We start from the raw sequence: 12139 nt of genomic DNA on the forward strand, positions 1-12139 counted from the left end.
TGAGGCTTTTCTTGATCCTGGTCCCTCCTCCTTCGATTCCTTTAGTCCACACTAACAGGAGTGCTCATGCTTCCCCTGAAGAAGGTAAGCTCCATTCATTTTGTCTTTGGATCACCAGAGCCTAGCAAAAAGTTGGTGCTTAATAAATATTTATTGATTGATCGATCTTAGGAGAGAGAGGGTAGGTGTGGGCCATTTCGGTGTTGTTTCTGGAGAGGACTGCTGGGTGAGCGCCTATCCGGATGGGGTAGAGGTATTCAATCTAAGTAGGTGGATCCCAATTCCAAGGGTTCGAGATTCTGGACTTGGGTTTTCACACTTTAGGGTCGGGATTCCAGGGTTCGCACTGCAAGATCCCAGATTTGCAAGTTCCTCATTATAACCGTTTTTCCATCGCTTACACCGAACTGGTACCGGCCACGGAGTCCTGCGATTGACCGGGCCAGTGGTTTTCGCTCCTAGGTTCCCAAAGCCAGCGAGCCGGAGCAGGCGGAGTCGGGGGCGGGGCCGTGGCAGGAAGAGACCGGAGGGAGCCGCGGAGCCGAGTGGGGAGGCCATCCCATCTCTCGGGCTTCGGTGAGCAGCTGTGGGCTAGGCCGGGCCGGACCGGGCCACCGGGCTGAGAGGACTGGAAAGGAGGCCTCCTGCTTTGGGACTCCTGACCTCCAACCCACCCTCCGACTGCTGGACAGACTGTCGGGTTGAGAGTCCTGCAGTCCGCAACCCGGGTTCCCAGACTCAGGGGTGAGGGGGCGCCCCAGGGGCGGACATCTGGAACCCATCATAACCTCTGGCTCCCGGGGAGGGGCGGGGCGGGGCGGGCACCACCCTCTGCTGCCCCTATACCTTCTCCCGCCCCACTGGGGCTGGTGAGCCTGCTGTCCTCTCCCCGACTCTGCAAACGTCTTCTTCCAGTTATGGGGAGCCTCTCGCCCTCTCTTCTAACTAGGCTGCGTTTCGCCTCCCACCCCCACCCAAATGAGTTGGGCCAGGACTCCGGACTCCGTCTCTTCTCCCCATCCCCTTCTCCCTGGTCTTCCAAACAGAACAGACCACCCGCCTTGCCTTCCCGCTGGCCGCGCCCGCTCCGCCTACCCTCTCCCACCCCCTGCCACCCCCCAAAGTAAAGATCCCCTCTGGCCATTCTGAGGTCTCCCCATATTTTTCCTACTGAACCAGGCTGGGCCCTTTGACCACTCCTCCCCACCCAACCCCCGCCTTCAGTCGGAGTCACTCTCCGCCTCCCTTTAAAACACTCCTTACTCCCCCTCCCCGATTCGAACAGACCCCGACTCCCTTTCCATTACTAGAGCTTCCTTTCCCCGCGTTCTTAATCGATTGCCCTTCACTCCTTTCCCTGAGAATCCTTCGCCCTCTCCAATTCTCTACCTTCGGGCCAAGGCCTCCTTCCCGGGTGGCCCGTCCCCTCTCCCGTACCCCTGCCCCAACCGTGCGCCCCCGATTGCTTTCTCCCAGGGCACCATGGCCTCCCGCCTTCTGCACCGCCTGAGGCACGCCCTGGCCCTAAGCGGAGAGGGCTCGGGAGAGCCAACCCCAGGAACGGAGGCCGAGGACTTCCCGGAGAGCTCGGAGCTCGAGGAGGATGATACCGAGGGCTTATCCACACGTCTCAGTGGCACTTTGAGCTTCACCAGCACTGAAGATGATGAGGACGAGGAGGAAGAGGAGGAAAACGGAGATCCTCTGGGACCAGGGGCTGCTCTAGGCCGAAGACTTAAGAGTCCTGCAGAGGATGGAGCTGGGGAGGATGGAGGCAAGCCCTGGGAAATGAGGTGGGAGGGCAATCTTTAGCCCCTTAACCCTGACTTTTATCTCCCGACTCGGTGGGCATTTAAAACCATCCTGTTAAATTATCAAGCATTTCAAATAATAATTTTACAGCATTCTTAAAGGACCAGTTCTGCCTTTGGTCCGCTCCCACCTTGGGCCCACCCCCAACACATCCCCTTTCACCTCCTAGGTTTTAGGAAGAGATCTTAAAGATTGGGTAATCTTCATCTTTCTGTTTTCAGAACTCTGCCTCGGGGACCCAACCAAATCAGTTGGTTACAGGATTTAGAGCTGGAAGGGCCCTTAGCGATCATTCAGGCTTAGTACCTCATTTTACTATGGAAACAGGCTCAGAGGAGCAAGTGATTTGACTAAGAAGCCCAGCTAGCCAGATCAAAGCTCTGACTGGGCCCTATCCCTAAACAGATCGCAGTCCCCCAGCAGATGGTCCCCGAGGCAGTAACCTCTTGACACGACAACTACAGGACTTCTGGAAAAAGTCAAAAAGTAACCTCGTACCCCAGCGGCTGCTCTTTGAAGTGACCAGTGCCAATGTCATCAATGAGCCCCCCTCCAAGTACGTGGTGAGTGAGGCCCACCCTCCATTGGCTGGGTCCTGTTCCCTCCAGCCTGGGTTCTCAAAGCTCGGGCAATCGAGGTGGCTGGCTGTACCCAAACAAATCTGGAGGACTAAGACCAGTCTTCCTCTCCCCACCTCCCCCCCCCATTGAGATATATCAGGAGACTAGAAGGCCACAACCTCCCCACACACATGCAAAGGAATCTTGCTCATGCTTGGGAAAAGTGGCCTGCATGGGAGTAATACTGTAGAGGAAGGGAAAGGATTCAGGCTGTGAAGGTGAAGAGAAACAGTACGTCTCAAGGACAGACAGTTACCAGTTTAACAAATGCTTTTTAATTTAATTGAAGTAACTAAGGAAGAAGTGGGAGAGCAGCAGCTGGTGGAAGGACTAGCCTCTTGACAGTCTGCTCTGTAGGTAGGAGGAGGGGCTGAAATAAAGGAGATATGAGTGACAGTGAAAGTTGACATGGAATTTGGAAACTGGCTGGTAAAGGAAGCTAATCTTGCTTATAACTGGAACTTGTCTGTCCCACAAAGTGCCCCCTCCCCCCCACATGCCACTGTAGCCAAGCCTGTCTCTATCTCGCTTGAGCTCGAGAGCGCACTCGCGCACTCGCGAGCACACACACACACACACACACACACACACACACACACACCTGGCAGGAATGAGGCCATGGGTTCCTCCTCCCACATTTGTACATTCCCTCCCTACCATTCTGTTGTTGGTAAACTGGAGAACTCCCACCTGGAGACCTTCCAGCAGCACCATGTAGATAGGAAGCAGGAATCCAGGCTCAGGCTAGGAGAGTGGGGATATAGGTTAATCAAGGCAGAGCTGAGGAACTGGAAGAATAAAAAAAAGATGGCCATGGTGGAGTTTCCTCAGCAGCAGACAGGGAAGCGGCACCGGGGGCCACAGTGCTGGACCTGAGAATCAGAAGACCTAAGTTTGAATTCCAGGACTAGCCGTGTGACCATGGCCAAGTCATAACTTCTAGGTTCCTCCATCTATAAAATAGGGTTCATACTTGGCACCTGAGGTATATACTTCATAGGGCTACTGTTAGTGAACTCTTTCTAAGCCTTAAAACCCTATTCATATTTTTATCATAGTTGCTTCCTCTATCAAACAGGAAAAATAATAGCATTTACCTCCTGGCTTTATGTTGGCTCATTTGACTCTCAACAACCCTGGGAGGTAGGTATTATCCCCCAAGTGAGGTTAAGTGACTGTCAGAAGTCATACAGCTAATGAATGTTTTAGGCAGAATTTGAACTCGGGTCCTTGGGACGCCACCTAGCTTCCTCACTAGAATGAAAGACTCAGAGCCAGAGGAACCCTCAGAGGTCATCTATCCAAACTACCTGGACAGGAAACCTCTAGAATATCCCCTCAAAATGATCATTCACTTGACTTCTAATGTCCCAACTTAACTGACCCCACTCCTGCTTTATATCATGAGCCTTGCCTACACAGGGTCACCCACCTAGTAAATATCGGACCCTAGATTTGAGCCATTGTACACTGTGTGTGAAAAGTGATTTATAAGGCATAAAGCATAAAATGGGTCTTATATCTGGGAGCCATTTGACTATGACCCGGAATCATGCTACTACTCCATGTCTGATTGGCTGCTCTAATTATCAGGTTGAGGAAGGGAAGAAGACTGTAGTAAACATTTAAGCACCTGCTTTGTGCCAGGCATAATGCTAAACCTTTACAAATATTATCTCATTTAATCCACTCATCATCCCTGGGAAATAGATATTATCCCCACTTTGCAGTTGAGGAAAATAAGGCCAAAAGTTAAGTGATTTCCCCAGGATCACACAGCTAGTGAGTTTCTGGGGCTGAATTTGAAATCAATTTTCCTGACTCCAGGCCCAGAGCTCTATTTATTGTGCTACCAGCTGCCTAGATGTCTGGGTACCTTACATGGGTAGAAAGACAAATCATATGGCATAGGAGAACCTGAATTTGCTCTTTGCCTTTTTATATAAACTTTTTTTGGAGGGGGGGAAGGCAGGGCAATTGGGGTTAAGTGACTTGCCCACAGTCACACAGCTAGTGTGTCAAGCGTCTGAGGCCGGATTTGGACTCTGGTCCTCCTGACTCCAGGGCTGGTGCTCTACTCACTGCTCCACCTAGCTGCCCCCATAGAAACTATTAAAAATGAAAAGGCCAGAAGATTGGAGTGTAAGAGTCAAAAGAGTGCCAGAGTTCTGACACTTATTAGCAGTGTGACCTGGGTTGAGTTACTTCCTCTCCCTGGGTTCCAGCTTCCCCATCTGTGAAGGGCCTGGACAAGACTCCGGATTCTAATGCTTTGGTGTTAACAGAATCCTCCCTCCCCCTCGGTTTATGGACCCCTTAGAATGTTTTTAAATCCATGAAATACATAAAGTTACAACCATCACGATATTTAAAAAAAGAATTCCCTGACTCCTTGGATGTCTGGACTCTAGGGTTAAGAATTTTTGGATCAAATGGCATTTAGGGTTCCTTCTAGTGTTCTACAGTGCTAAGAAATCAGGCTTGCTAGGGGGTGAGGATCCTGAGCTGCCAGCTATGAATCTCATCTCTGTCTCTTTCTCTCTGTGCTGCACTGTGACCCTGGGCAATTCAGAGGAGCCTCAGGTAAGGTGGGTCTCCAGGTCCCCTAGGTACTGGGCCCAAGGTTTCCCTCTGTCCAGGTCCTATTACTCTATGGGGTGGGAAAGGGGGATGATGTGATGAAGCTGAAAATGAGGGAGGTGGGCAAAGGGAATCTGGTTGGGTAAAAGAGACAATTACCCAACTAAATGGCCCTTTTGCCTCTACAGCTCTACACCATCGCCCTGATAGGCCCCGGGTCACAGGAACATGCGCCAGCCCAGATTTCCCGGCGCTACTCCGACTTCGAACGACTACATCGGCGACTTCGACAGCAGTTCCGTGGTCCTATGGCTGCAGTTTCCTTTCCCCGAAAACGCCTACGGAGGAATTTTACTGCTGAGACTATTGCCCGCCGCAGCCGGGCCTTTGAACAATTCCTGGGGCACCTGCAGGCTGTGCCTGAGCTTCGTCAGGCACCCGACCTCCAGGACTTCTTCATTCTACCCGAGCTTCGACAGGCACAAAGGCTTACCTGCACTGGCCTCTACCGAGAGGCCCTACGACTCTGGACTAATGCCTGGCACCTGCAGATCCAACTGGGCACTCCAGTAGGTGCCCATCGAACACTGTTGACTCTGGTAGGCCTGGCTGTGTGCCACCAAGAGCTGGAGCAACCCAGCGAGGCACGGCTGAGTTGTGAGCAGGCGCTGCAGCTGCTTGGGGCTAGTGATTCCCATCCCCTGCTGGGACCTTTTCTTGAGGCTCATGTTCGCCTCTCCTGGAGGCTTGGCATTGACAAGCGCCAGTCAGAGGCCCAACTCCAGGCCCTACAAGAAGCTGGCCTCACCTCCACTCCACCCCCCAGCCTCAAGGAATTGCTTATCAGAGAGGCTCTGGACTAAAAGGGCTTCTTCCCATCTTGACAAGGATGGTGAGTGAGAAGCTGTGGGGACATGGAATGACAGGTAGGTTCAATAGAAAGTGATAAGGGAACTAGAAAGATCCTAGGATTCAGAAGAGACCTTAGAGATTCCCTAGTCTAACCTCTCTGGATCTGTTTCCTTCTCATATAACTTGCCCAAGGTTAAGTAGGGTAGTAAACAGCAGGTCTCAAATGTGAACCTAGGTTCTTTGCCTGGAGACCTTCATTTCTTTTCAGTCCTTGTCACCATTTTGCTGTGCCCCTGACTAGCCCTGTGTATCTATGGTCAGCCTTACCTGCAGGTGGCAGTGATGGGAACAGAGGAAGTCTGGCATATGTTTCTCTACCAAGGAGCAGCAATGGACTCCTCCCCAGACTGGGCTCCACCCATTCTCTCTTTCCCATCCGACTTTGAGGTACAGTCTCCTCAGAAGGCCAGGGTAGTGGAGCAACTGCTCGGGCCCAGGGGAATAAAAAGGCTGAACCCTCCGAGTGGTACCTGTTTTTATTATGGGCAAAGTGCTATAGGAGTACAGCCCTTGCCCACAGTTCTGGGTAGAACAGAATACTGGAATGGATGCAAGGGTTCCAGGGGTAGTTTCCTCCTACAGCTTACTGTCCAGCTTCCGCTGCTTCACCCGGATCACACCCTCCTGGGCACATGTTACAGCCAAGACCCCATCTCGTCGCCACAGACGCCCGTGAACCAGCCCTCGAGAGCCACCTGCATGTGGGCAGGCAAGGAGAGTGAGCAATCAGCCTGTACTCAGACCCTTCCTAAACCTCACTATTCTTCACATCAATCATGCCAAGAGACCACCAAGGGAAAGACTGGGGGAAAGAGTACATTATCCTGTGGCTTCTGAGGCTAGAGATAGCAACAAACAACCTCTTCCTTAACAGTAAGAATAGCGGACATTTACATAGAACCTTTTTTGATCCTCACAACAGTTCTGTATGATATAAAGGCCTAACTATGTACAGGTATTGTCCATGTTTTCAGATGAGGAAACTGAGTGACTTGTCTGTCCTAGGTTACATGACTTTTGAAGTGTAATGTGAGAGGCAGATTTTGAACTGGCTCCAAATCCAGTGTTATTTCCTCTCTATAGCACACTGCTTCAACAGCTCATATTGGCTCGAGGCCTCATAAATGAGATGGGGCCAGAGCCCAGTTCTTCTAGTTTAGGGCTCTTTCCACATGACACTGCCAGCTTTCTCAATAACCCACTACAGACCTGAAATCCAGCAATGTCTCTCAGTGTCTTGGCAGCTAAAACTATTTTGACTTCACACCACCTCTCTTGTGTAAGCAGTTTTATGAGGACCCAAATCTGATGCAAAGGGAAAGCCCTGGACCTGAGAGTCAGAGGGCCCAGGTTAGCAGTTCTGCTATTTGCTACTAACTACTGGCATGATCTTGGACAAGTCACTTGGTTTTCTCAAATTTAAAATGAGAAGGGTTGAGAACTAGATGAATCTCAAAGACCAGTTCCAGCTCTGGATCCTATGACTGACTTCACAGTTGATTCATCTGGAGGTATCAGTGCCACTTCCTCTCAGAGTTGTTGTGGGGATCACATACAGTATGATCAAATAAGACGATGGATAGTGCTAGACAAAGTGTGGTGACAGTGCTGGAATTCCCCCAACTTGATCACAGCCACCCCACCCCCCCACTCAGCATTCATCTTTCCAAATGGTCTTAATGCTCTGTGGTAGTTGTTTATGGAAAACTCCTCCCACCCCCACCCCAGCTGCCCAGATCTTTCCCCCATCTTCTGGACTCACCAGCCCAGGGGCTTTCACACTCATACAGCATCCAGTGGTCAGCTCGGAATGGGGCGTGGAACCACATGGAGTGGTCAAGGGAGACCATGAATCGGACCCGGTGGTGGTGATAGTGGGGAAGCATGGCAGTGCCCAGAAAGGCATAATCGGATATGTAGGCGGCCACACAGCAATGCATCTTCATGTCTCCTTCCCCTGAAATGGTACCCTTAGCTGGTGAGACTGAGGAAGGCTGGGTTTCTGAACCTTAGGTTCACAGAGGAATGCAGGAGAGGAGAGTGAAGGGAGGGACTGAACTACCACATGGTGCAATGGAAAGACAAGACTTGGGTTTGAAACAAGCTCTTCTACTTATTACCTATGTGACCCTTGGCAAGTTTCTTGCCCTTTCTGGGCCTCATTTTCCTTGTCTGTGCAACAAAAATTCCTCCCAGCTCTAAATTCTATGATCTTATAATGGCCCCATGAGCATCTACAGCGGAATTTCTGACTTCAGCTGCTCTGCCTACCCCTTTGGAGGGGGACATGAATATGGCAAGAAAAAGCAACTCTTACCAATGTGGCCCCGAGCCCGAACCCAGAACAGCTGCTTGGCCTTCTGTTGGCCTGGTCTGGGTAGATCTACCGGCTTGATTTCAATGGGTACTTCTCGGGCAGCAATTCGGTTCAATCCTATTTCACACTTCTGTAGGTCAGGGTCCCTGGAAAGAATGAAAATGAGGAGTCACTTTACTCCTTGTCCAGTCTATAGTCAGAAGGAATGTTAGAGATCAAACTCCCTAGTTTTACAGATGAGGAAACTGAACCCCAGAGAGATGTGATTTGTTCAAAGTCACACAGCTGGTAAGTGGCAGAGTCAGTGCATCACCCCCCCATGTGCCAAGCTCAAAAGAGGTCCTGAAGTGTCCCCTAGCCTTTCCTATCCAAAATCAAAGTCATGCAGGAGGGATGAGATTTCTTCTGCTTGGTCACAGAGATCATAACTAGGAAACATGGGTAAAAGCCTCAGAAGAACATATTTTGGATATAAAGGAAAAAAAATTCTAACAACCAGAGCTGTCCAATGCTAGACCGGAACACAGAGGAAGTACGGAGTTAATTACTCATCCCAGGAGGTCAAGCACGAAGCTTGAAGTTAACAGAACTTCCTTCTCAGATATAAATTTGAAAAGGTGACCTCTGAGATAACTCTCAACTCTGAGATTCTGTAGTTAAGTGTGCAATTTCCTCCCTACCTGGCCTTGTGTAAAATTGAGAGATGACCTCTTAATTACTACTGCCAGTTTTGTGCCTCTCTTGCCCCCACCCAATGAATTACCTTTGTCCTACTTGAATTAAAGCAGCCAGACACACCTGGCATTTTGTACTGCATCTGACAATTCTCTAGGTAAGGGAGAACTCTGATAATGCAGACTTCTCTCCTTCACTCAGCCTCATTTCTGTTCCTCTCTCAAGGTAAAAAAAAAAAAAAAAAAAGGGCATGAGGTCCTGTCACTTGAAGGTTGCAAACATACTGGATGAGACAATAGAGGGAATTGCTGTTCAGGTAAGGGTTGGATTAGATGACTTCTGAGTCCCTTCTAACTGAGATTCTGGGGTGAGGCTTACCCCAAACTTTCTCTCTGAGTCTCAGACTTCAGGAAACCCTACTTCCCAAAGTCTCGTTCACTAACAAGAGTATATGTTTAGCATTTTTATACCTTTCCAAAACAAATTTCCACATTTATAATCTTATCACTGTCTTAAAAAGTAGGGCAGAGGTTATTCCTATTTCATAAGAAATTGAGGACATAGTCTAAGGTACCAGAGATGAACCCTAAGGTTAATCTCCTGCCTCCTAGGGCAGCCCTCCCGCCTCCAGACCACAATGCCCCCTCACCGTAAGCATTTGTCAATGAGCCCCTCATAGCTAAGAAGCTCCTCTGGTGGGGGGACGGATGGCATTGAGAACTGGTGCTGTATAGGGCTGGGCTGAGTCTGCTGGAATGAAGCCTGGCAGATGAAGATGGCCTTGCCATGCTGCACGGCTTTCACTGAGCGTACAGAGAAACTGGCTCCTGTGCGCGTCCGTTCCACCTGGTACAACACCGGCACCTTTGGGTCCCCTGCAGGGCACAAGGGGGCAGCTAGGTGAGCCAGCGTGCAGCCTCTCCAGTAGAGACCAAGGAAAATCACAGAATGTTCCTGCTGCCAGGGACCTCAGGGCACAACATCAGTGCTAACAAGGACCTTGGAAACCATCTTTCAGTATGATGAAAAGAGCACTAGATTCGTAATCACGAGACCTAGGTTCTAGTGCTGGCCCTGATACTTACTAGCTATGTGACCTTGGCTAAGTGATTTTCCCCCTTAGATTCCTCATCTGTAAAACAGAAAATAATGCTTACATTACTTACCTTATAGGGTTGTGTGAGGATCAGGTTAGATAACGTACGTGAAGTGCTTTGTAAACCATAAGGAGGTACACGCATATCCTGTTATGATTGACCCTGCTCCTCTCCCCGCCCCCCCATTTTGCAGATGAAAGAACTAGAAAGGAGAAGTGACTTGTCCAACATCACAACAGGCAGTAGCAGTGTGTAGAATAAAACCCAAGTCCCCTGACCCAGGCCAGCACTCTTTCTTTTATATCTCAATGCCTCACAAAATGGGTAGCAGAAGGCCTACCAATCTCAGGGTCAACACATATAAGAATAAAATGCCTGAGGAAATCATAAGTAACAAAGTTTTGCTGAACATGATTCAAGGTCAAAGTGAGCGTTATTCATCATTAGTTCTGCAGTTAACACAAAGGAGAAATCAAAGCCAACTTTGGCCCCAGAACTCCCAACAAGTTCCCTAGAATATGGAAGTAGGTATGCAAATATGCATGCTGTAATGGCTGGGGGGGAGGAAGGGGAAGGTTACCTGCCCTCACGAAGTAGCAGTGCAAGGAATGAACATGGACATCTTCCACTCACAGATTTGGCTGCAGCCACCAGGGCCTGGCCCACAATCTGACCTCCAAAGAGCCTCTGGGTTGTGGGTACCCAGTAATGCCTCCCCCTGTGAATTGAGAAAATAGAGGGAAGAGGCCTATAAACACAAATTCCTTGAGGATCATCTAGTCTAATCTCATTTTACAGGAGGGGAAACTAAAGCCCAGAGAGAGGAAGAAACTAGTCCTAGCGCACACAGAGAGTCAGAAGCTTGGGCTAGAACCCATGATCTCAGTCTGCTTCTGTTTTCACTACACAGACTAAAGTTTGAGAAAAGTTACCAAGTCCCATATTGTCTACAATCGATGAACCTTGTCCTCAGATGGAGAAGAGCATCCAGGTTTCTCAACCGGTCCCAGGAAGGGGTGAGGAAAGTAGGCAGATAAAGAATCCAATAAATATTGATTGAGTGATTACTTCTATGCCTAGGACTGTAGGGAAGGCTGGAATGGGACCTTTTGCCTTCAAGGAAATTTACTCTGAATTCAAGCCTAAGTCCTTGGTCCCTGGTCTTCTGGCCTCTTAGAGGAGGGGCCTAGGTCTCTGGGTCTTTAAAAAACAAAAACTGTCTTGCCATGTAACACACAAGCCTGGCTCTACTGAAGAAGGGCAGCATGCCTGGCATCGTGGAGCCTTGGTGAGTGAGGAGAAGCGGGCCTCTCTCGACCTAGGGAGAGGAGAGACTCCCGGGCTAAGCTCTTTGCGGACAGGGTAGGTAGTCCTAGCACCTAGCACCGGCCCTTGCACAAAGGGGATGCTTCATAGTTGCTCATTTACTAACAAGGATGCACGCCAAACGGATTACAGCAGCATGGCAAGAAAGGGTCAAGCCGGCTAGTTCTGCCTCCAAAGGTGAATAGGGAAGGGGTCGGCCATTGGGATTCCGAGGTTGCGTGGTCTGGGGCTCCCCGCCGCCACCGCCAAGCAGGTGCTTTTTAGGATCACACACCTATCGTGGACTCCCTCCCTATCGCGAAGAAGTGGGAAGAGAATGAGCGAAGAAAAGCGAAGAGAACGGAAGAGGGAGGATCACCGGCTTGGGGGAAGGGAGGGGGGACTTAGGTGGGTGCCATCCCATCCCGCCGCAGCCCCAGGCCCTAGCAAGTGGGAGGGGCTCCTGTCGGGATATAGATGGGACAGGTCGCGATCTTGGGGGTTCGCCGCGGGTGCCTCTACCTGTACAGATCCTCATCCAGCGGCTCCAGGTTGAGCACGCTGGTGACCAAGACGCTGCGGAGGTCCCCTGAGGGCTCCTCGGAGCTCCCCGAATCCACCGGGGACGACATCGCGCGAGCTCGGGCTCCTCAAGAGGGAGACAGCGCAGACACCGCTGCTCCTGGCCCTGGCCGCCAGCGGCTCCTAAATCTGCTCCTGGGCGGGGCTGCGGAGGAGCCTTCACCCGCCCACGGAGCTGCCCATCACCCCTTGTTTCCGGGAGAGAAGGGGGCGGGGCCTTCGAATCCGGAAGTTCCCCG

General features: G+C 50.6%; 2 protein-coding genes across 3 annotated transcripts; one reads left to right on the top strand and one right to left on the bottom strand.

The window, feature by feature from the left end:
* Positions 1-496: 496 nt before the first annotated feature.
* On the top strand, positions 497-7537 carry SNX21 (sorting nexin family member 21). Of its 2 annotated transcripts, none has more exons than XM_036751715.1 (4): positions 497-576; positions 1477-1774; positions 2218-2375; positions 5201-6354. In XM_036751715.1, exons 2-4 carry the CDS (start codon positions 1483-1485, stop codon positions 5873-5875), a joined length of 1125 nt encoding a protein of 374 aa, XP_036607610.1. In that variant the 5' UTR covers positions 497-576; positions 1477-1482; the 3' UTR covers positions 5876-6354. The 2 variants fall into 2 exon arrangements, with proteins under 2 accessions (XP_036607610.1, XP_036607609.1); XM_036751714.1 differs by having other exon boundaries at positions 520-744; positions 5201-7537.
* On the bottom strand, positions 6383-12011 carry ACOT8 (acyl-CoA thioesterase 8). Its single transcript, XM_036751716.1, is given in 7 exon segments — positions 6383-6619; positions 7687-7881; positions 8242-8387; positions 9566-9791; positions 10594-10639; positions 10641-10731; positions 11841-12011. Coding segments are annotated over 7 exon segments (933 nt in total). The 5' UTR covers positions 11951-12011; the 3' UTR covers positions 6383-6500.
* Positions 12012-12139: the final 128 nt, after the last annotated feature.

This window comes from Trichosurus vulpecula, chromosome 3, assembly GCF_011100635.1.
Source record: "Trichosurus vulpecula isolate mTriVul1 chromosome 3, mTriVul1.pri, whole genome shotgun sequence".
Lineage (NCBI taxonomy): Eukaryota > Metazoa > Chordata > Mammalia > Diprotodontia > Phalangeridae > Trichosurus > Trichosurus vulpecula.

Excerpts from the sequence above, each read along its gene's own strand:
- SNX21 (XM_036751715.1), top strand. The coding sequence starts at position 1,483 with ATGGCCTCCCGCCTTCTGCACCGCCTGAGGCACGCCCTGGCCCTAAGC. Across the intron at positions 1,775-2,217 it reads TGGAGCTGGGGAGGATGGAG|ATCGCAGTCCCCCAGCAGAT; the intron begins GCAAGCCCTGGG and ends ATCCCTAAACAG. Across the intron at positions 2,376-5,200 it reads AGCCCCCCTCCAAGTACGTG|CTCTACACCATCGCCCTGAT; the intron begins GTGAGTGAGGCC and ends TTGCCTCTACAG.